Source organism: Aquarana catesbeiana, linkage group LG12 (assembly GCF_042186555.1).
Source record: "Aquarana catesbeiana isolate 2022-GZ linkage group LG12, ASM4218655v1, whole genome shotgun sequence".
Classification (NCBI taxonomy): domain Eukaryota; kingdom Metazoa; phylum Chordata; class Amphibia; order Anura; family Ranidae; genus Aquarana; species Aquarana catesbeiana.
In genome coordinates, this window is record NC_133335.1 from 237,457,853 (window position 1) to 237,482,518 (window position 24,666).

Genomic DNA, 24,666 nt, shown 5'->3' on the forward strand with positions numbered 1-24,666 from the left:
GCTGCATTTGATGGGCACAGGGGCTGCATTTGATGGGCACAGTGGCAGCATTCAATGGCACAAGTGGCTGCATTTGATGGGCACAAGTGGTATTCGATGGGCACAAGTGGCTGCATTTGATGGGCACAGTGGCTGCAATTGATGGGCACAAGTGGCATTTGATGGGCACAAGTGGCTGCATTTGATGGGCACAGAAGCTGCATTTGATGGGCACAGAAGCTGCATTTGATGGGCACAGGGGCTGCATTTGATGGGCACAGGGGCTGCATTTGATGGGCACAAGTGGTATTTGATGGGCACAAGTGGCTGCATTTGATAGGCACAGTGGCTGCATTTGATGGGCACAAGTGGCATTTGATGGGCACAAGTGGCTGCATTTGATGGGCACAAAAGCTGCATTTGATGGGCACAGGGGCTGCATTTGATGGGCACAGTGGCTGCAATTGATGGGCACAAGTGGCATTTGATGGGCACAAGTGGCTGCATTTGATGGGCACAGAAGCTGCATTTGATGGGCACAGGGGCTGCATTTGATGGGCACAAGTGGCTGCATTTGATGGGCACAAGTGGTATTTGATGGGCACAAGTGGCTGCATTTGATGGGCACAGTGGCTGCATTTGATGGGCACAAGTGGCATTTGATGGGCACAAGTGGCTGCATTTGATGGGCACAGAAGCTGCATTTGATGGGCACAGGGGCTGCATTTGATGGGCACAGTGGCTGCATTTGATGGGCACAGTGGCTGCATTTGATGGGCACAGTGGCTGCATTTGATGGCACAGTGGCTGCATTTGATGGGCACAGTGGCTGCATTTGATGGGCACAGTGGCTGCATTTGATGGCACAGTGGCTGCATTTGACAGCACAAGTGGCTGCAATTGATGGGCACAGTAGCTGCAATTGATGGGCACAGTGGCTGCATTTGATGGGCACAGTGGCAGCATTTGATGGGCACAGTGAGGCTGCAATTGATAGGGCTTTTTTTTTCAGTTCTTTTCAGTTTGTTTGCACCCCCCCCCCAAAAAAAAAAAAATTTGAGCACCAGCCGCCTCTGGTCTCCACACTTGTGTGACTTGCCATGCATCAAAGTCGCATGACAAGTCGCAGCCCTTTCTTTTCAATGGCACCTGTTCAAACCGATGCGACCTAAAGTTGCAGTGACTTTGAAAAAGGTGCCTGCACTACTTTGGTGTGACTTAATGCAACTTTTGGTCCAGAGAATGTAAAGTTGGAGCAAAGCTGCTCAAAAGTCGCACTGGAAAACGTGCGACTTTGGAGACGCACTAATGTGAATGGAGCCTTAAAGTTTCAATTTGAACTTTTACCTATAAGGGATAGGAGTGGGACGATATCCTGCAGTGATTTTGATATACAAATACATATAATTAAAGCCATTAACTATTTTAATGATCCCACGGAAGACTGATGAGAAGAATGAAAAAAGGATGAACCCTCCAGAGTTGGGCTGTAATATCTCTTCCCAAATAACTGTTTCTTCTCAATTTGATTTACAAAAAAAAAGAAAAAAGAGAAGTTGGCACGTTAGGGGTCTCGGGCTTGCCAGGGACTTTTTGGAAAGGTGAGGGAGGGAAGCCATTTGATAAAAAAAGAGGGGCTGACCAGCCTACTTTTCCCATGGAACAGAGAGGATATTGGGGGTGTCAGAGCTTTGGGGGGGGGTGAGATTAATCACAGGAGCCGCTTCCCCCTCCCCCGCACTTCCCAGTATAATATTATTAGGAGAAGCTGGAAGCGTAGGTGGGTGAAGAAGACGGAGAGGATCACAGCACAGAGGTTAACCCTTAATTCACGCAGCGCCGGGACGGGGAAGATCACAGCACTGCGAGTTCAAACATCCATAGAGAGGAAAAAGTTCATTGTTATGTCACAATCAGAAAGTCCTAAAAATGTAAAAATGTAACTATTCACAGGAAAAGGAGGAATGGACATTTTATCGAAATTGTGTTACAGAGGATGCCGGAGCAAAACTTTTTTTTTTTTTTCTCATTTTTTGGATGGATTTGGGATGATTAAGCACCTTTTACCGCTTTCTGGGGCTCAGCTTAAATGATTTCCCCTTGATTACTGCCAAGGTGACAACAAGCAGGCAGGAAGTGGGGGGAACTCTTCAACGGGGACACCGACAGCAATTCAAAAAAAATTTGTTTGTGTTGCTGACAGAGCTTTTCCTACATTTCCTTTCTGGTGAAACTGGGACAGCAAAGTAAAGTTGGTGTGAAATAGAAGTAAAAACCTGACAAGGGTTCTAATCCTTCCACATTTCATCCAAAGCTAAAAATAATAAAAAAATAAAGAAGTTTTGGCTAATACATAAACGTTAAAAGTTTACATTTGCAATCCTCTTGGGAAATGAGAAGCTCCATACATCGAAAAATGAGGAGCTTAATACAATGGGAAATGAGGAGCTCCATACATCAGGAAATGAGGAGGTCCATACATCAGGAAATGAGGAGCTCTATATATAAGGTAATGAGGAGGTCCATACATCGGGAAATGAGGAGCTCCATACATCAGGTAATGAGGAGGTCTATACATCGGGAAATGAGGAGCTCCATACATCAGGTAATGAGGAGCTCCATACATCAGGTAATGAGGAGGTCTATACATTGGGAAATGAGGAGCTCCATACATCAGGTAATGAGGAGCTCTATACATCGGGAAATGAGGAGCTCCATACATCAGGTAATGAGGAGGTCTATACATCGGGAAATGAGGAGCTCCATACATCAGGTAATGAGGAGGTCTATACATCGGGAAATGAGGAGCTCCATACATCAGGTAATGAGGAGGTCTATACATTGGGAAATGAGGAGCTCCATACATCAGGTAATGAGGGGGTCCATACATCGGGAAATGAGGAGCTCCATACATCAGGTAATGAGGAGGTCTATACATCATGAAATGAGGAGCTCCATACATAAGGTAATGAGGAGCTCTATACATCGGGAAATGAGGAGCTCCATACATCAGGTAATGAGGAGGTCTATACATCGGGAAATGAGGAGCTCCATACATCAGGTAATGAGGAGGTCCATACATCGGGAAATGAGGAGCTCCATACATCAGGTAATGAGGAGGTCTATACATCATGAAATGAGGAGCTCCATACATAAGGTAATGAGGAGCTCTATACATCGGGAAATGAGGAGCTCCATACATCAGGTAATGAGGAGGTCTATACATCGGGAAATGAGGAGCTCCATACATCAGGTAATGAGGAGGTCTATACATCGGGAAATGAGGAGCTCCATACATCAGGTAATGAGGAGGTCCATACATTGGGAAATGAGGAGGTCCATACATCAGGTAATGAGGAGGTCTATACATCATGAAATGAGGAGCTCCATACATCAGGTAATGAGGAGCTCTATACATCAGGAAATGAGGAGCTCCATACATCAGGTAATGAGGAGGTCTATACATCGGGAAATGAGGAGCTCCATACATCAGGTAATGAGGAGGTCTATACATCATGAAATGAGGAGCTCCATACATCAGGTAATGAGGAGGTCATACATCAGGAGCTCCATACATTGGAAAATGAGAAGGTCCATGTATTGTCAAATGAGTAGGTCTATACATCGGGAAATGAGGAGCGCCATACATTGGGGAATAAGGAGGTCCATCCATCGGGAAATGAGTAGGTCTATACATTGGGAAATGAGGAGCTCCATTGAGAAATTAGTAGGTTTATACATTGGGAAATACGGAGGTCCATACATTGGGAAATAAGGAGGTCCATACATTGGTTTTGGCTAATACATAAACATTAAAGTTTACAATTGCAATCCTCTTTTTCCTCCTTTGTCACCATGCTGATGAAAATATTAAATAAAACCTTTCCTTCATTTTCATGATATATCTTATTTTAGAACCATCATCCTGTGTTTTTTTATGCAATGCAGACAGATCATGGCTGGTGGGAGGGGCCGGCAGGGGGCTGTACATAGCTTCTTGAAAACATTATTGCACCCTCAGTACTCCTCTTAAAAATCCTCAGCCCCGATGCAAGCAGGAGGCTGGCTCTTGGGAGGAGTCATGCAAATATCAAAAGTCCTCGATGGGTGTGTGTCAGTCTAGGGGGGGGGGTTGTTTCTAGGCAAGCTGTATTTGCATACAGACCACCTTAGGTCACACCCACAAGTGATGGTGAGCCTCCATGATTGAAAGAGGAGGAGCCTGAACAACTGTGCAAGAGGGGAAGGATGGAGGTCAGTTCCCACATCTGAAAAGGATATGAGATATTCCACTTTGCGTTTGCATGTTCTAAGAATTCTATGGTTGTATATGATCAGCCACATTAGGCTAAAGAAAAAGGCTCAGGAGATGCTGTCAAATAAATGGAATTCTGGACAGGATGTCTACAAATTGGGAAAGGAGGAGCTCCATACATTGGGAAAGGAGGAGCTCCATACATCAGGAAAGGAGGAGCTCCATACATCAGAAAAGGAGGAGCCCCATACATCAGGAGCTCCATACATTGGGAAATGAGGAGGTCTATACAGTTGGAAATGAGGAGCTCCATACATCGGGGAATGAGGAAGTCCATTCATCGGGAAATGATACGGCCCATGCATTGTGAAATGAGGAGCTCCATACATTGGAAAATGAGGAGCCCCATACATTGGAAAATGAGGAGCTCCATACATTGGAAAATGAGGAGCTCCATACATTGGAAAATGAGGAGCTCCATACATCGGGGAATGAGGAGCTCCATACATCGGGGAATGAGGAGGTCCATCCATCGGCAAATGAGTAGGTCTATACATTGGGAAATGAGGCTCTCCATTGAGAAATTAGAAGTTCTATATAATGGGAAATGAGGAGAGCCACTGGGAAATTAGTAGGTTTATTTATACATTGGAAAATGAGGAGCTCTATACATTGGGAAATAAGGAGGTCCATACATTGGGAAATGAGCAGCTCCACTGGGAACTTAGTAGATTTATACATTGGGAAATGAGGAGCTCCATACATTGGGAAATATGGAGGTCCATACATTGGGAAATAAGGAGGTCCACTGGGAAATGAGGAGCTCCATACATTAGGAAACGAGGAGGTCCGCTGGTAAATGAGGAGCTCCATACATTGGTAAACAAGGAGCTCTATACATTGGGAAATGAGGAGCTCCGTACATTGGGAAACGTGGAGCTCCGTACATTGGGAAACGAGGAGCTCCATAGATTGGGAAATGAGGAGCTCCATACATCGGGAAATGTACCGTATTTATCGGCATATAACACGCACTTTTTCCCCCCGAAAATCAGGGGGATATCGTGTGTGCGTGTTATACGCCGATCCCTGCTACCTCGGAGTGGAAGGAGGGGATGAGCGCCGCTGGATTACACACAGCCGCGATCTCCTGTGTATCCGGCGCTCAGTCACACACAGTCCCGCCCCCCGGCCCAGCATTGGACCACTGTTCTGTCCATCATATGAGCCGGGCGGGACTGTGAGTGACTGAGCGCCGGATACACAGGAGATCGCGGATCTGTGTCATCCAGCACTGGCCGCGGCTGCAGTCAACGACAAACTTCCCTTTGATGGGCTCAGCTCATTGCCTCTTCAAATCACAGTAATGCATCTTCAAGAGTGATGAAAGACACAGGGAAACCCTTCTCTTTCCAAAACGATTACTCTGAAATATGTAAAACTGCCATTTGGCAGCAATGGAATAAAACTGCTACAGTATCAGTGAGAATGAACCCTCTGCAATATGTTGGGAGACATTTTGAGGCGTGAGGACAGCATGAGGAATGGACTGAGCAGGATAGAAGACCTAACAGAGCGCTACAATGAAAGACAGCTCAGAGTAAACCAAACTGACCCTCCTTAGAACACTCTGATACCAATATAATTGTAGATTTGTACTAAACAGGCTGCAATAATGGGCATATTAGAGGCTGCAGATGGGCATAGATCAGGCTGCATTGGTGGGCACTGGTGAGGCTGCAGAGCACTGACCCTTATTTTAAAATTTAAGGTTTTTTTTTCTGAAACCTCCCTCTTATAGTTAAGGTGCGCGTTCTACGCCGATAAATACGGTAATTCGGTGCACTTTTACAGACTACTGATGTTCGAGTGCAAAGGACACACAAGACAAACTTGTTTACTAAAATTTACAATATCAAAGAAACAAAAAACTTTGCAATCAGCATTCCGGCTGGAAGGAGACCTGATCCCGGGAGGGTGACTCACCTCCAACAGACTCTTCTTCAGCTGGGAATTCTTCTTCTTCACAGATTTAGAAAATAATTTAATTTTGTTTTTGCAGAGTGCTAGAGACATTGTTCCAGGCCTGGACTATGGATATCACTAGAGAGCAAATATCCAAATGCCGTGTATTTATTAACACGGGCACGGGGCGACCCGACCAGTCAAGGTACAAAGGTGGATGTGACGGCCGTAAACATTGTATAAAGAGAAAAATAAAATACATTCCACATACAGAAAGATTAGAGCTGAGATTCCTATAGGAATAATTATTAATGAGCACCAGAAAAAAAATGCATGAAAATTGGTCATCAACCCCTTAAGACTGCCTTCCATTGGCCCTTCAAGTGAGCTTTTATGTTTTGGTTTCTGTATCATGTGACCTCTGTGATTGGCAATTACTTGATCAATCACCTTGCAAGCTCCTAATTGGAAGCCTTGGCCAGCTTCCGACAACTCGGTCATTATGTTGGAAGCAACAATCACAGCGGTCACTATACAGGAGCCACGCCACGTTGCAGGCGTTAAAGCCCACTTAAAGGGCCGCCAAGAGGAGGTGGTGCCACTTCTGTGTCGTGCGACCACTGTGATTGGCTCTCACAGCAATCACATGATCGGGAACCTCCTCCTTGACTGGCTTCTGACAACTCGGTCAGTGTGCCGAGAGCGCCAATAACAGCGGTCACATGACACAGAAGTCATGCCACCTCGCAGGCGTTAAAGCCCACTTAAAGGGCCGCCAAGAGGAGGTGGCGCCGCTTCTGTGTCATGTGACCACTGTGATTGGCTCTCAAAGCAATCACATGATTGGAAACCTCCTCCTTGGCCTTGACTGGCTTCTGACAGCTCGGTCAGTGTGCTGAGCGCAACAATAACAGCGGTCACATGATACAGAAGTCACGCCAATCGTGGGCATAAAGTCACACTTAAAGGGCCATGGAGAGGCGGCCTGGCTTCTGTACCATGTGATCACTGTGATCGCCTCTCACAGCAGTTACATGAACAATAGTCCATCCCACTGGCTCCCAATCAGAAGCCTTGGCCTAGAGCTGTCAGAGACAGCTTTGGTCATTGTACTGGGAGCGCCAATCACAGCGGTCGCATGATAAAGAAAGTCGCCACATCCCAGGCATTAACCCCTTCTCCCCACCCTGACGTCCGTTTAAAAAAAGTTCTTATCGCCCAGGGGGACAGGCGATCGGCGATCATGTGACCACTGTGACTGGCTAGGACAGTGGTCACATGATTGGAAACTGGTCCCGCCAACTACTGATGTTTTCTCAGGACCGAGAGCCAATGGTATCACTAGGGGGGGCCAGAAGGGGCCCTGACCTCCCCCAACAGTATGCTGTGCCCCACCATGTGCGCCCCCCCCCCCCCCCAATTAAAAAAAAAAGTTTTTTGTTTTTTTTCACAAAAACGCAATGTCTAAGAGGGAGAGCGCCCCCAGTCAGCTCCTGTGGGTGATTCCTCCCCCCTCCCTCTGCTCGCTGACACTGCATAATGCGAGCGCTCACATAACCACGGCCGCCCGATCTGCTCCTTCCCCTGCATCCTCACTGGCAGGGAGAAGAGCGAGTTGCAGGAAGGACTCCACCAGGACTCTCAGTTACTGAAAAAACAGACTGATTTCTCCCATCCTTAGGACAGGAGAACCAGCCTGTAAATTCCAAGAGATGCCAGACCAGAGCTGTCAACCTTTGCAACCCTGAAAGTTCTCTCACTGCTTTGGACCCTTATATTTTCTTGGTATGCTGGTGACATATATCTCTTGTTTTCTGCCACCCTGGGGGGCCCAATACAGTAGGAAGGGAGCTCACTGCAGAACATGTGAAAGGGCCATTGTGGGATCGTAGTAAAGGGCCCCAGGATATATATATAATTGCATTTTATAGTTGCCCCCCTACTTTTGTCCCTGTCCCCCTATGTGCCCCCCCTAAATATGAAAGCTGGAGACGCCACTGCTGAGAGCCGCCTTAGTGCTGAGAGCGCACTCATTGCCCGCCCAGCGACGCCTATGTGCAGCATGTGGGCATCAAAGTCCAGCCTTTTTTGCCACCACACCTATGGGTTATTGGGGGGCGTAAAGGGGTTGAAGCCCTCTTAAAGGGTCATCTGGAGGTAGTATGTCTTTTATAACGCATGACCGCTGTCACATGATCTGCAGCCTGCCCTGCTGGCTCCCAATCAGAAGCCTTGACTATGAGCTGTTATGACAGCTCGGTCAGCAGCATGCTGGGAGCACCAATCACAGCGGTCACATGATATAGACCTTAATAAACCTCATAGGCATTAAAGCCCATTTTAAGGTGACACGGCATTTGTATCCTGTGACTGCCGTTTCTCCTAGCGGTCACATGATTGGGTACAGACCAGAAGCCCTGACTGGGAGCCGGCAGTGACAGCTCAGTCATGCAGTGAGCACGCTCTCAGCACACAACCTCAGATTCCCCTTCAGCGCATGTGTGTGGCGGCTGAGCTTCCTTCTTGCTGCATATATGCTTTACGCAGTCGGCAAGATTTCCCCTCACCTTTTGTACTTATGACAATTCTGTAATTGTCTTTTTAGATTTCCCCCTCACTTTCTTTCTGAATGACAATGGGCACAGGACAGGCTTTTTTTTTTTTATCCAGAAGGTCGGAGCCATCTTTGTTCGGGCATCATCCAGGTATTTATTAGGCCCCCCTTGCTAGTAGCAGGTTGGACCCCCTTTTGCCTTTATTCTTGGTGTCCTAGATATAACAAGGTGTTGGAAACGTTCCTCAGAGATTTTGCTCCATGGTGACATGATGACATCACACAGTCGCTGCAGATTTGTCGGCTGCACATCCATGATGCCGAATCTCCCATTCCACCACATCCCAAAGGTGCTCTATTGGATGAGATGTGGTGAGTGTGGAGGCCATTGGAGGACAGGGACCTCATTGTCCAGTGGTGAGATGATTGGAGCTTTGTGACATGGTGCATTATCCTGCTGGAAGGAGCCATCAGAAGATGGGGACACTGTAGTCATAAAGGGATGGACATGGTCAGCAACAATACTCAGGTAGGCCGTGGTGATTAAACCCCATCCCCCCACACCATTACACCCCCATCACCAGCCTGAACCGGTGATATCCCATCCCCCACACCATTACACCCCCACCACCACCAGCCTGAACCGGTGATATCCCATCCCCCACACCATTACACCTCCACCACCAGCCTTAACCGGTGATACAAGGCAGGATGGATCCATGCGCCAAATTCTGACCCCACCATCTGAATGTCGCAGATGAAATCCAGACTCATCAGACCAGGCAACGTTTTTCCAATCTTCTATTGTCCAATTTTGGTGATCCTGTGCCAATTGTAGCCTCAGTTTCTTGTTCTTAGCTGACAGGAGTGGCACCCGGTGTGGTCTTCTGCTGCTGTAGCCCATCTGCTTCAAGGTTGGATGTGTTGTGTGTTCAGAGATGGTATTCTGCATACCTTGGGTGTAACGAGTGGTTATTTGAGTTACTGTTGTCTTCCTATCATCTGGAACCAGTCTGCCCATTCTCCTCTGACACCAACAAAGCATTTTCCTCCACACAACTGCCACTCACTGGATATTTTCTCTTTTTCCCACCATTCTCTGTAAACCCCGAGAGATGGTTGTGCGTGAAAATCCCAGAAATACTCAGACCAGCCCGTCTGGCACCAACAACCATGCCACGTTCAATCCCCTTTCCTCCCCATTCTGATGCTCGGTTTGAACTTCAGCAAGTCGTCTTCACCACGTCTAGATGCCTAAATGCATCGAGTTGCTGCCATGTGATTGGCTGATCAGCAATTTGTGTTACCGAGCAATAGAACAGGTGTACCTAATAAAGTGGCCGGTAAGTGTATATAGATATATGTCATATTTCAGCAATTGCTATCCTAAAAAAAAAAAAAATGCCGCATTGAGGAGCCGATCTGCAGAGTACGATCGGTGTGACCTCCAGACAACCCCACAAAGGAACCAGCCACACCGACCCCCAATAAGAATTTGCGGTGACCTTACAGCTACGACTCCTTTATCTCTTGCCCTGGCAGTCATCCGTTATCAGTCCTTGCACAAAAAAAAAAAGATCGTCCAAAGACGGGCAAATATTTGGGGTCAGCCGATCGATCGGTGAGAAGGTGCATCTTTCCTAATCTGTGCAAACCATAACATGGAAACTACAGCCCACCCCAGTACAGAAATATGCGCTTTCTTGTGTCCCTCATTAAATCTGTAATTCTGTAAAGCGGTATTACACCCAAAACCGAAAATGCAATCATTAGATGTGGCGGCTGCATTAGTTTTCTTTTCTTTTAGACTTTTTAACCTTTCTTTTCACCTGGTGATTTGGCCAGTAACACACCTCCTGTAATTAGTAGACACGTGCGCTGTCAATAAATTTGTTCCGTTTCGTATTAGCCGTTAATTCGTATTTCGTAATTCGTGTCCGAAATTCAATTTGGATTCGTACGAAATACGAATTTTCGTTAGGTTCGTTATGATGAATTTAAAAAGCAAAAAATACCTTTCTCAATATGGCAGTCGTCGGAGTCATTATGAGGGGCTCCCCCCATCCCTGTGCTGTGCTCATTATGAGGGGCTCCCACCATCCCTGTGCTGTGCTCATTATGAGGGGCTCCCACCATCCCTGTGCTGTGCTCATTATGAGGGGCTCCCACCATCCCTGTGCTCATTATGAGGAGCTCCCCCCATCCCTGTGCTGTGCTCATTATGAGGGGCTCCCACCATCCCTGTGCTGTGCTCATTATGAGGGGCTCCCCCCATCCCTGTGCTCATTATGAGGGGCTCCCACCATCCCTGTGCTCATTATGAGGAGCTCCCCCCATCCCTGTGCTGTGCTCATTATGAGGGGCTCCCACCATCCCTGTGCTGTGCTCATTATGAGGGGCTCCCCCATCCCTGTGCTGTGCTCATTATGAGGGGCTCCCACCATCCCTGTGCTGTGCTCATTATGAGGGGCTCCCACCATCCCTGTGCTCATTATGAGGGGCTCCCACCATCCCTGTGCTCATTATGAGGGGCTCCCCCCATCCCTGTGCTGTGCTCATTATGAGGGGCTCCCACCATCCCTGTGCTGTGCTCATTATGAGGGGCTCCCCCCATCCCTGTACTCATTATGAGGGGCCCCCACCATCCCTGTGCTCATTATGAGGGGCTCCCACCATCCCTGTACTCATTATGAGGGGCCCCCACCATCCCTGTACTCATTATGAGGGGCCCCCACCATCCCTGTGCTCATTATGAGGGGCTCCCACCATCCCTGTGCTCATTATGAGGGGCTCCCACCATCCCTGTGCTGTGCTCATTATGAGGGGCTCCCCCCATCCCTGTGCTCATTATGAGGGGCTCCCACCATCCCTGTACTCATTATGAGGGGCTCCCACCATCCCTGTGCTGTGCTCATTATGAGGGGCCCCCACCATCCCTGTGCTCATTATGAGGGGCTCCCACCATCCCTGTACTCATTATGAGGGGCTCCCACCATCCCTGTGCTGTGCTCATTATGAGGGGCTCCCCCCATCCCTGTGCTCATTATGAGGGGCTCCCACCATCCCTGTGCTCATTATGAGGGGCTCCCACCATCCCTGTGCTGTGCTCATTATGAGGGGCTCCCACCATCCCTGTGCTGTGCTCATTATGAGGGGCTCCCACCATCCCTGTGCTCATTATGAGGGGCTCCCACCATCCCTGTGCTGTGCTCATTATGAGGGGCTCCCCCATCCCTGTGCTGTGCTCATTATGAGGGGCTCCCACCATCCCTGTGCTGTGCTCATTATGAGGGGCTCCCCCATCCCTGTGCTGTGCTCATTATGAGGGGCTCCCCCATCCCTGTGCTGTGCTCATTATGAGGGGCTCCCACCATCCCTGTGCTCATTATGAGGGGCTCCCCCCATCCCTGTGCTGTGCTCATTATGAGGGGCTCCCCCCATCCCTGTGCTGTGCTCATTATGAGGGGCTCCCCCCATCCCTGTGCTCATTATGAGGGGCTCCCCCCATCCCTGTGCTGTGCTCATTATGAGGGGCTCCCCCATCCCTGTGCTGTGCTCATTATGAGGGGCTCCCACCATCCCTGTGCTGTGCTCATTATGAGGGGCTCCCACCATCCCTGTGCTGTGCTCATTATGAGGGGCTCCCCCCATCCCTGTACTCATTATGAGGGGCCCCCACCATCCCTGTGCTCATTATGAGGGGCTCCCACCATCCCTGTACTCATTATGAGGGGCCCCCACCATCCCTGTGCTCATTATGAGGGGCTCCCACCATCCCTGTGCTGTGCTCATTATGAGGGGCTCCCCCCATCCCTGTGCTGTGCTCATTATGAGGGGCTCCCACCATCCCTGTGCTGTGCTCATTATGAGGGGCCCCCACCATCCCTGTGCTCATTATGAGGGGCTCCCCCATCCCTGTGCTGTGCTCATTATGAGGGGCTCCCCCATCCCTGTGCTGTGCTCATTATGAGGGGCTCCCCCCCATCCCTGTGCTCATTATGAGGGGCTCCCCCATCCCTGTGCTGTGCTCATTATGAGGGGCTCCCCCCATCCCTGTGCTGTGCTCATTATGAGGGGCTCCCACCATCCCTGTGTTGTGCTCATTATGAGGGGCCCCCACCATCCCTGTGTTGTGCTCATTATGAGGGGCCCCCACCATCCCTGTGCTGTGCTCATTATGAGGGGCCCCCACCATCCCTGTGCTCATTATGAGGGGCCCCCACCATCCCTGTGCTGTGCTCATTATGAGGGGCTCCCACTATCCCTGTGCTGTGCTCATTATGAGGGGCCCCCACCATCCCTGTGCTCATTATGAGGGGCTCCTCCCATCCCTGTGCTGTGCTCATTATGAGGGGCTCCCACCCTCCCTGTGCTGTGCTCATTATGAGGGGCTCCCCCATCCCTGTGCTGTGCTCATTATGAGGGGCTCCCCCATCCCTGTGCTGTGCTCATTATGAGGGGCTCCCACCATCCCTGTGTTGTGCTCATTATGAGGGGCCCCCACCATCCCTGTGCTGTGCTCATTATGAGGGGCTCCCACCATCCCTATGCTGTGCTCATTATGAGGGGCTCCCCCATCCCTGTGCTGTGCTCATTATGAGGGGCTCCCACCATCCCTGTGTTGTGCTCATTATGAGGGGCCCCCACCATCCCTGTGCTGTGCTCATTATGAGGGGCTCCCCCATCCCTGTGCTGTGCTCATTATGAGGGGCTCCCACCATCCCTGTGTTGTGCTCATTATGAGGGGCCCCCACCATCCCTGTGCTGTGCTCATTATGAGGGGCTCCCACCATCCCTATGCTGTGCTCATTATGAGGGGCTCCCTCCATCCCTGTGCTCATTATGAGGGGCTCCCACCATCCCTGTGCTCATTATGAGGGGCTCCCACCATCCCTGTGCTCATTATGAGGGGCCCCCACCATCCCTGTGCTGTGCTCATTATGAGGGGCTCCCACCATCCCTATGCTGTGCTCATTATGAGGGGCTCCCTCCATCCCTGTGCTCATTATGAGGGGCTCCCACCATCCCTGTGCTCATTATGAGGGGCTCCCACCATCCCTGTGCTGTGCTCATTATGAGGGGCTCCCACCATCCCTGTGTTGTGCTCATTATGAGGGGCCCCCACCATCCCTGTGCTGTGCTCATTATGAGGGGCTCCCACCATCCCTGTACTGTGCTCATTATGAGGGGCTCCCACCATCCCTGTGCTGTGCTCATTATGAGGGGCTCCCACCATCCCTGTGCTGTGCTCATTATGAGGGGCTCCCACCATCCCTGTGCTGTGCTCATTATGAGGGGCTCCCACCATCCCTGTGCTGTGCTCATTATGAGGGGCTCCCCCATCCCTGTGCTGTGCTCATTATGAGGGGCTCCCACTATCCCTGTGCTGTGCTCATTATGAGGGGCCCCCACCATCCCTGTGCTCATTATGAGGGGCTCCCCCATCCCTGTGCTGTGCTCATTATGAGGAGCTCCCACCATCCCTGTGCTCATTATGAGGGGCTCCCCCCATCCCTGTGCTCATTATGAGGGGCTCCCCCCATCCCTGTGCTGTGCTCATTATGAGGGGCTCCCACCATCCCTGTGCTGTGCTCATTATGAGGGGCTCCCACCATCCCTATGCTGTGCTCATTATGAGGGGCTCCCCCATCCCTGTGCTGTGCTCATTATGAGGGGCTCCCACCATCCCTGTGTTGTGCTCATTATGAGGGGCCCCCACCATCCCTGTGCTGTGCTCATTATGAGGGGCTCCCACCATCCCTGTGTTGTGCTCATTATGAGGGGCCCCCACCATCCCTGTGCTGTGCTCATTATGAGGGGCTCCCCCATCCCTGTGCTGTGCTCATTATGAGGGGCTCCCACCATCCCTGTGTTGTGCTCATTATGAGGGGCCCCCACCATCCCTGTGCTGTGCTCATTATGAGGGGCTCCCACCATCCCTGTGCTGTGCTCATTATGAGGGGCTCCCACCATCCCTATGCTGTGCTCATTATGAGGGGCTCCCTCCATCCCTGTGCTCATTATGAGGGGCTCCCACCATCCCTGTGCTCATTATGAGGGGCTCCCACCATCCCTGTGCTCATTATGAGGGGCCCCCACCATCCCTGTGCTGTGCTCATTATGAGGGGCTCCCACCATCCCTATGCTGTGCTCATTATGAGGGGCTCCCTCCATCCCTGTGCTCATTATGAGGGGCTCCCACCATCCCTGTGCTCATTATGAGGGGCTCCCACCATCCCTGTGCTGTGCTCATTATGAGGGGCTCCCACCATCCCTGTGTTGTGCTCATTATGAGGGGCTCCCACCATCCCTGTACTGTGCTCATTATGAGGGGCTCCCACCATCCCTGTGCTGTGCTCATTATGAGGGGCTCCCACCATCCCTGTGCTGTGCTCATTATGAGGGGCTCCCACCATCCCTGTGCTGTGCTCATTATGAGGGGCTCCCACCATCCCTGTGCTGTGCTCATTATGAGGAGCTCCCACTATCCCTGTGCTGTGCTCATTATGAGGGGCTCCCACCATCCCTGTGCTGTGCTCATTATGAGGGGCTCCCACCATCCCTGTGTTGTGCTCATTATGAGGGGCTCCCACCATCCCTGTGTTGTGCTCATTATGAGGGGCTCCCACTATCCCTGTGCTGTGCTCATTATGAGGAGCTCCCACTATCCCTGTGCTGTGCTGACTTCCTGGGTTTTTAACTTCATCATAACGAATAATCGTAATTATTATGACAATATTAACGAACATTCTTATTTTGTCCTTATTTATTTTTTTTACCAAAATATGTAGCAGAATACATATTGGCCTAAATTTATGAAGAAATTCGATTTTTTTACATTTTTTTTATTGGATATGTTTTATAGCAGAAAGTAAAGAATGTTTTTATTTTTTTAATTTTTTTTTGTTGTTGTTTATAGCGCAGGTGATCAAATACCCCAAAAAGAAAGCTCTATTCGTGCGCACGACCGCGCAATTGTCAATTAAAGCAACGCAGTGCCGTATGGCAAAAAATAGCCTGGTCAGGAAGGGGGGTAAACCTTCCGGGGCTGAAGCGGTTAGTCTCTTGCCCACCAGCCGCGGCATTAATACTGTGGCAGGTTGGCTCGGCTGCGTGAATCGCCATAGCTGTACGTCGGTTCGGGCACGAGGTTCTGTGGGCACGCCCATTGGCCAGCGGGAGGGGGGGGGGAGCCAATCAGCGGGTGGGGTGGACTCGATGTCCGCCTGCGATCGTTCCCCGCAGTGACAGAACGGGGATCTGCCATAGTAAACAAGGCAGATCTCTATTCTGACAGGGGAGATCACACAGATCCTGTCTTTCTGCTATGCAGGAAGATGGATCTCTGTGTTTCCCCAGGCAGCCCATCCCCCCCACACAGTTATAAACACAGTGAGGGAACACATTTAAGCCCTTGATCGCCCCCTGATGTTAACCCCTTCCCTGCCAGTGTCATTAGTACAGTGACAGTGCATATTTTTAGCACTAATCACTGTAATAATGTCGTTGTTGATGTCAGTGGTAGTCAGTGTCCCCCCCCCCCCCCCCCAGTGTCAGACTGACCGCCACACTATCACAGTCCAATTATAAGTCGCTGATCAGCGGCATTTGTAGTATAAATAAATAAATAAATAATAGAAATTCCAGCATATACACCATCGTTTGTTGGAGCTATAACTTTCGCGCAAACCAATTTTTACCAAAGACATATTAATATTATAACAAAGGATCGGTTCCCAAAAAAGTGTCAAAAATGTCAGCTAGGTGTCTGATTTGTCCGCCGCAATGTCGCAGTCCCGCTAAAAAAAAAAAAAAAAAAAAAAAAAAAAATCGCTGATTGCCGCCATTACTAGTAAAAAAAAAATATATATATATATATATATAATAATAAAAATGCCATTAATCTATGATATAGTTTGTAGATAACTTTTGTGCAAACCGATCAATATACGCTAATTTTTTTTTTTTTTTTAACTAAGAATATGTAGAAGAATATATATTGGCCTAAATTTATGAAGACATTTTTTTTTAATTTATTGGGTTTGTTTTACAGCAAAAAGTAAAAAATATTTTTTTTTTTTTGTTTGTTTTTTTCCAAAATTGTTGCTTTTTTTTTTGGTTTATAGTGCAAAGTATAAAAATCGTAGAGGTAATCAAATACCACCAAAAGAAAGTGGGGAAAAAAAAGGACACAAATTTCATTTGGGTAGAACTGTGCAATTGTCAGTTAAAGTAACTCAGTGCCGTATCGCAAAAAATGGCCTGGTCAGGAAGGAAGGGGGGGTAAAACCTTCCGGGGCTGAAGTGGTTAAACAAATGAATTTCTAACAGTGAATGCGGTTTTCATATAGGAGAGTACGCTCGCTTCAAAATCAAATGTGAAAGGCAAACTTTTTGTGCTTTCAAATGACAAATTGGCAAACTCAGAAAATAAAATAAAAATAAATAAATAATAAAAATAATAAATAAAAGAAAAAAAAGAAAATAACAATTCTAAAACCCTGATTAAAGAAAAACGTCAAGAGCAAAAATAAAAGTTTATGTTCCATTCACAGTTGTAGAAATTGTTCATATTATGATAGTAAGCAGGGCCGGGACAAGGAGGTGGGCAGGAGGGGGCGGCTGCCCTGGGCGCAAGGATGGGGGCGCCCTGACCCTAACCCTAAAGGGGGCGCAGTTTGGCATCTTTGCCCTGGTTGCTGGATGACCTTTCCCCCCGGCACTGATAGTATGAGATCCCCCCACTTACACCCCCCCCCCCCCTAGAAATCTAAAACTGAACTCCAAGCAAACAGCTAAATGCACAGATAAAATGCTTTACCTGCCAAAGGATTTTTATGTATGCTCATCCCGTTCTGATGCAGCACAGCACAGAACCAGTTGGTAAGTAAGGAGGCCTTGTTTTTTTCTCTGCTGCAGTTTCACTTTCACTCACAGGTCTCCTTCTCAGCCAGTTGGTCATTGAATGGAGAAGCAGCAGACTGATAAACTCATCTGTCACTCTGTCCTCTCCTTACATCAGCGTGCTCCCTACACTGCAGCACACCTGACTGGCTACTTGAGCAGCTTCTCCTGTAAAGTGGACTACAGGAGAGGCAGATAGTCACACACAGGTTATTACACTGCTTGTATTAACAACAGCCGTCACTAAATGCCAGACCGACTGAGAGCCCAGTCCAGACCACCAGACCGCCATTCTTCTGCGCTGGACCCTCACTAAGCCGCATTCATTGGTTGCTAGGACTGCCGGCGTCATAGTAACCAATGACTGTGTGTGCCCCGCCCCCGGAGTGTGCGTCTACTCCCAGCTCCTGCCCACTGGCTGCCCAGCTATATTGCAGTCTACTGATCTATAGTGAGACTATATATATATATATATATATATATGGGGGCACTATGATGGGGGAATCTGATGTATGGGAGCACTCTGATGGGGACACATTATGTAAGGGGGCTCTCTAATGTGAGTAACTGATATATTAGGGTATTCTGATTAGGCTTCCTGCTTTATGGGGTTACTCTGATGGGGCACCTGATGTAATGAGGTACTCTGGTGGGGACACGTTTTGTATGGGGACACTAATGGAGAAACTTTATGTATGGGGGCACTCTGATGGAGACACTTTATGTAAGGGGGCACTTTGATGGGGACACCTGATATAATGGAGTACTATGATGTAAGGGGGTTGCTCAAATGGGGACAACTGATTTATGGGGGTAGTCTGATGGGGACACATGATGTAAGATGGGGTGGGGACACCTTAATAAGGTGGCACTCTGATGGGGATACCTTATGTAAGGTGGCACGCTGATGGGATACCTTATGTAAGGTGGCAGTCTGATGCGAGACAGTACTTTGATGGGGACACCTCATGTATGGGGGCTCTCTGATAGAGATGTGATAGACTCACCCGGGACAGAGGCTTTTGGAGGGGACTGAATGCTAGCCTCTTGTCTACCGACTATGGGCTTTGGCTTTTGAGGGAGCTACACAAGCATTTAGGAGGATGTTCTGTTATGCAATGCAAAAGGACATTATTAAAAAGGCCATGATGGTCTCTGCCAGTGTGGGACTCATAGCAGATACTGATGTCATCAGCAAGCCATCTGTCCGGGGCCCCCTGCCCTAATGTGTTTATTGTAAGTAGGTCTGCTATTGTGTGAAGGTGTTCTGTGTTTATACTTATGATAATGTGTATTGCAGTTTGTGAGCTTGGAGACGACAAGTCTGACCTGAAAGGTCAAACCTCCGAGTCACCTAGGCTGGTTAAATGACTAGTTAATTAGCTCATGTTAATTTATGTTTCTGGTTACAGTTTGTATTGTTAGGGTAATATGATCAGAAGGGGGGAACCTCCTTCTCAAGTGTATAAAAGACTGTATTCTTGTTCCAATAAACAGTTCCAGCTTTGCAGCCAAACGAGTCCTGCCTAGTTCTTGGTTGTAATATGCAGCTATAATATCTAATATCTATATTCAGACTGGAGGAAGCGTCATATGATGGAAGCACTCAAGCAGAGTGTGGGAAGCGATTCCATTACAAGAGACACATGATGTAAGAGGGCACTATGATGTGAACACCTGATGTAAGGCAAATGTTTGATGGGGACACCTGATGTATGGGGGTACTCTGATGGAGACACCTTATGTAAAGTGGGCCTCTGATGGGGATACCTGATGTAAGGGGGCTCTCTGATATGCATATCTTATGCACGGGGGCACTCCGATGGAGACACCTTAAGGGGCACTCTGATGGGGACACCTGATGTATGGGGGCACTCTGATAGGGACCACCTTATGCATGGGGACACTCTGATGGAGGCACCTTATGTAAGGGGGCTCTCTAATGGAGACACCTTATGTAAACGGGCACTCTGATGGGGATACCTGATGTGGGGGGGCTCTCTGATAGGGAGACCTCATGTATGGTGGCTCTCTGATGGGTATACTTGATGTAAGGGGGCTCTCTTATATGGACATCTTATGCATGGGGACACTCTGATGGAGGCACCTTATGTAAGGGGGCACTCTGATGGGGATACCTGATGTGGGGGGGCTCTCTGATAGGGACACCTCATGTATGGTGGCTCTCTGATGGGTATACTTGATGTAAGGGGGCTCTCTTATATGGACATCTTATGCATGGGGACACTCTGATGGAGACACCTTAAGGGGCACTCTGATGGTGACACCTTAAGGGGCACTCTGATGGGGACACCTGATGTATGGGGGCACTCTGATAGGGGCACCTTATGCATGGGGACACTCTGATGGAGGAACCTTATGTAAACGGGTACTCTGATGGGGATACCTGATGTGAGGGGGCTCTCTGATAGGGACACCTCATGTATGGGGGCTCTCTGATAGGAACACCTTAGTTATGGTGGCTCTCTGATGGGTATACTTGATGCAAGGCAGTACTTTGATGGAAAGACTTGATATAAGGGAGTACTGTGAGGGGTGCAACTGATGTAAAGAGGAACTGTGAGGGGGGCAACTGATGTAAAGGGGGACTGTGAGGGGGAGCAACTGATGTAAAGGGGGACTCTTATGGGGATATCTGATGTAAGGGGGCACTCTAATGTGGGCAATTGATCTTAGGAGGTACTCAGATAGGGAAAGCTTAATTATTTTACTTGAAATGTGGATGTGATTGGCTTACTTTTATGTTTTATTTAAAAGAGATTCGGACCTCAGCTGGAAGAAAATTTTAGCAAAAGGACCTCTTTGAATTCATTACCCCCGATTTATAAGAATACAATTGATAATGTGGTAATAAATACAGAGCTGCATTAACGTGTGCCTTTTATATCTGCCCGGAATTCCCCTTTAACAATAGGAGTTGTAGCTTCTGACAAGCATTAGAGCATCAGCCTTCCAAGCCCGGTGAAGATGGAGCCAGGACAAGGAGGAGGTGTGGAGGGTGACTCACCGGAATCCGGCATGTGTAGACATACAACTTTTCCTCAGCATCCATCCTCACACCGAGCACTGCGGGGTCTCCCTGACACGGGAACACTCTGAAAATACACGTCTGACTGGTCCGTCCGGATTATCCACTACAGTGAATGAACACGTCTGCCAAGCTCAGGGATCTTCTACTATGTAGTATAAATAAGTAAATGACTGTACAGACTATCTACAGGTAGTCATGCACAGCACAACATTTACACCTAATTAGTTGGGGCAAAAAGTGCAAATAGAAGATACAATGTTAAATAAGAAAAAAAAAAAAAAAAAAAAAGAGGGTGTAAGACCTTGTGGGGTTACCTTTACACATTTATTCGAATGTGAAGGTGTCAAAAACACACTCACAAAAGCCGTACGGCAATAGACAACAAAGGATTTGGAATAAAAGTCGATTTTCCCTTTAGACATTTTTGACTCTATATCTCCGAGTCCCTCCCAGGCTGGTGGCAGTGCTCCCGCTCCCCTCTCTGCACTTAAACATGCTTGGCGCTTGTATTTCCAACTAGGCGGCAAGCGCCATGACGCCACCACGCCCACCCCCCCCAGCACGCCCGAGCCAGCCCCAAGCACAAGCCCGAAAAACCATTCAGCCAGCTTTGGACCGAATTCTAAAAAAACTTTGCATACAAGGTGCAGACACCCAATCCCCCATGGATGTCAATTCCCACTGGAGTCGCAATGAATATTTATTCCAAAGATGGTATGGAGTCCAGGGGCGGCCCGCCCATTACAAGAGAAGTATGGGGTTTGTTTGATTTTTTTAGATTCATACTTACCTATGTGGATGGAGCATCAGACCGATGGTGCAGCTGTCCCCCCCGCCGTGTCTGCACTGAGAACCGAGTCACCGGACATCGCCGATAGCTCGGTTCTCACAGATCTTCGAGAGGAGAGATGCAGACTGTCACTCGGCAGCTCTCCTCTCTGTTTCTCCACGTTCATTGGAGTGCTGAGCTGTGGAGGGGCGGGAAACGACCGTCTCAGCGGCTTGCTAAGATTGCCAGTAGTCAAGGCACCTGGCGCATCCAGACTTGGGATGACGCGCTGCCTCAACTGATCTTGGTGACGACGTCAGCGGAGAGCGGACTTCAGACCGCTCTCCGCTGAAAACGGGTCACAGGAGTGCAAAACGCACTCCTGTGACTCAGAGGAGGAACCCAGCCTAAAAAGCTCAGGCTGGACTTCTCCTTTGAGGGCTCATGGGTGCCGCCTCCTCTTTCCACCGCTGCTGACACCCCCTATTTATGCGTCCGGCCCCTTTCAGGATGCCCAGCGCATGAATTACAGCAGCGGGTGTTTTTTTTTTTTTTGGGCTTGGGTCGCAGAGCACTGCGCTTGGAGCCCACCCGGGTGTGCTAGAATAGCGAATGAATATTCTCTATTCTAATGCCGCGTACACGCGATCGGAATTTCCGACGGGAAAAATGTTCAATGGGAGCTTGCTGTCGGAAAGTCCCGACCGTGTGTAGACTCCATCGAACATTTGCTGTCGGAATTTCCGCACACAAATGTTTGAGAGCGGGTTCTCGAATTTTCCGACAAAAAAAACTTGTTGTCGGAAATTCCAAGTGTGTGTACACAAGTCCGACGCACAAAATTCCACGCCTGCCCGGAATCAAGTACGAGTGGCTCACTGGCTATTGGTCTTCCTTTTTATAGTCCCGTCGTACGTGTTGCACGTCACCGCGTTCTTGGCGTTTGGAATTTCCGACAAGATTTGTGCGACCGCGTGTATGCAAGACAAGCTTGAGCCAACAACCTTCAGAAAAAAAATGCACGGTTTTGTTGTCGGAAAATCCGATCGTGTGTACGCGGCATTGCACTGAATCGCTTCTCCGCCAACCAGGAAGTGTGGGTCTGACACTGGTTTCCCCAATTGGCTGAAAGGACAGGCAGTCCTATTGGATGCCTAGGAGGAGGAGGAGGGAGAATGCGCGGCGGAAGCCGCCGGTATCCAGAGGAGGAGGAGGGAGCAAAGCTGCGGATCGCCCGACGCGCTGCCCCCACCCGCTTCATAGGTGGGGGTAAGTGCGGGGCTTTGATGTCCCAACCGAAAAACCACCCCCCCCTCCCAAAAAAAAAAAAAACAGCCGCCACTGAGTGTATGTTATTTAGAGTTTTTTGGTACATATATTTAGTTTTTCAATAATTTTGTTTGGAAGGTGGATTGGAGGTCAAACTACTAAGGGCAGTATTGTGACCTCCAATCCACAATACAAAAAAGGTTAATAGTTATTGGAAAACTAAATATATGTACCAAAAAACCCTAAATAAAATACACTCCATCTGTGGCGGCTGTTTTTTTCTTTTGGGGGGGGCGGCAAACAACCCCTCCCCCCCTCAAAAATCTCTAAGGCCCCTTTCACACATGCTGTCCGATCAGGTCTGTCTGTCCGCCAAACCCTATTTTCCATCCGTCGGGCGAATCGGATTGGATCGGATAAAAACGGACAGGCGGATCCGTTTTCATCCGATCTTCCATGGAGGAGAGCGGGGCTTTGACAGGTCCGTCTCTGCACAGTGAGCGGAGACGGACCTGTCATCCACCTGCTCAGTGGGGATCAGCGGAGACAAAAAACACCCGCCCCCGGCGGCGTGGCACAGCACCCCCCCACCCCCGTGGGCGGTCCGGCCCGGTCTGGCTTGGCACTTACCCGCTCATGTGGCGGGGCTGTGGTGTCCTCTCCTGGAGCGTGGGCAGCGGGCGCGGGGCGGCTCCGGTGTCCGCTCCTCCAGCTTCCTCCGCCGTGTGTCTTCCGCCAAAGCACTAGACAACCAATAGGATCGCCTGACGTTTTGGCCAATCGGAAAAGAGGTTTCACAGACCTGCCTCCTGATTGGCGGGGAGGAACTTTAGTGTGATAATAGCAAAAATTAATTTGCTATGGTCACACAACTGGGTGGGCCACCCTTTTTTGAAGCCTATTAGAGCCTCTGTCTCTAATCAGGTGCTTCAATCCCCCCCCCCCCCCGCGCATGGAATCCATGGTCCGGCCCCACTGATATGTAGATCTGGGGGTCGGACGCATGGATGGGGAGGCGGCGCCCGTGCGTCCTCTATGGACGGGCCGCCACTGGTTCATTGATTCTTCTTGCCAGTGTATCTGCTTGTCCGTATAGGATGTAGGGACACACAGATACACTGACAGATATGCAGGAGACCTGTATGGCACCAGGGATCTGCTGATCACTGGGTGCAAAGCTTTACAGGCTCCCAAAAAAAAAATGCACATTTTTTATCTGCAAAAAAAATGTGCATTTATTGTTTTTTTCTAAAAAGTGAACTTATCGTATAAATATCCCGGGGTGTCAGGCCCCATTCACACTTGTGCCACGTGTCATGCAACTTTGGAAACAAAGTCGCCCCCCCCCCATGTTTTTCCAACGACAACTGTTCAAATATGCGCGACTTACAAAAAAGGTTCCTGGCGCTACTTAGGTCCGACTTTCTTGCAACTTGAGTGCCACAGACTGCAATGTAAACCCTCAAAAGTGGCACCAGAATGTTATACATGCAACAGTTGTCCATTATCACTGGTCAAAGCCAAAGTCGCATCCAAGTCGCACAATAAAGCTCATTTGATCGCTGTCTGAGAGGGAGGTCTGTTTCAGTACTGGTAGATGACTTTGTCAGGTGCAGAATGCTGGTTTGACACCTTATATACTGTATTGTGTTTTATGGATTTGTTGGGGATCTCTTCTCCTGTATGTTTTGTTGAAAAATATAAATTAAGCATAAAAAATAAAAATTTCTAAGTACAGTGTGCCAAGTACAGAATGTAAATAGAGATCCTAACCAAGGTAGTCATTTTATGGTCCTATCTTACAGTTTTATGTTTTCAGGTTTGGGCTGGTGGGCTGGTTAGGTTTTTTAATTCGGAGGGTGAAAAGTTCAGTATTTTTGTTTTATTTCCTACACAGCAAATGTTGGTTCTATTATTGG

The 24,666-nt window shown here is 48.8% G+C and overlaps 1 protein-coding gene across 3 annotated transcripts in view; it reads right to left on the minus strand.

The window, feature by feature from the left end:
- B3GNTL1 (UDP-GlcNAc:betaGal beta-1,3-N-acetylglucosaminyltransferase like 1) overlaps positions 1–24,666 on the minus strand; it is a 431,353-nt gene that overhangs the window by 96,074 nt on the left and 310,613 nt on the right. The window contains exon 1 of one of the 3 annotated variants that reach the window (XM_073606959.1): positions 6,221–6,350. The exons of the other annotated variants lie outside the window; for them this stretch is intronic. Within the exon in view, the coding sequence (XP_073463060.1) occupies positions 6,221–6,310 (90 nt within the window). The 5' untranslated portion in view covers positions 6,311–6,350. Of the gene's footprint in view, positions 1–6,220; positions 6,351–24,666 lie in introns of those variants that run through there. 3 annotated transcript variants of the gene reach the window in all.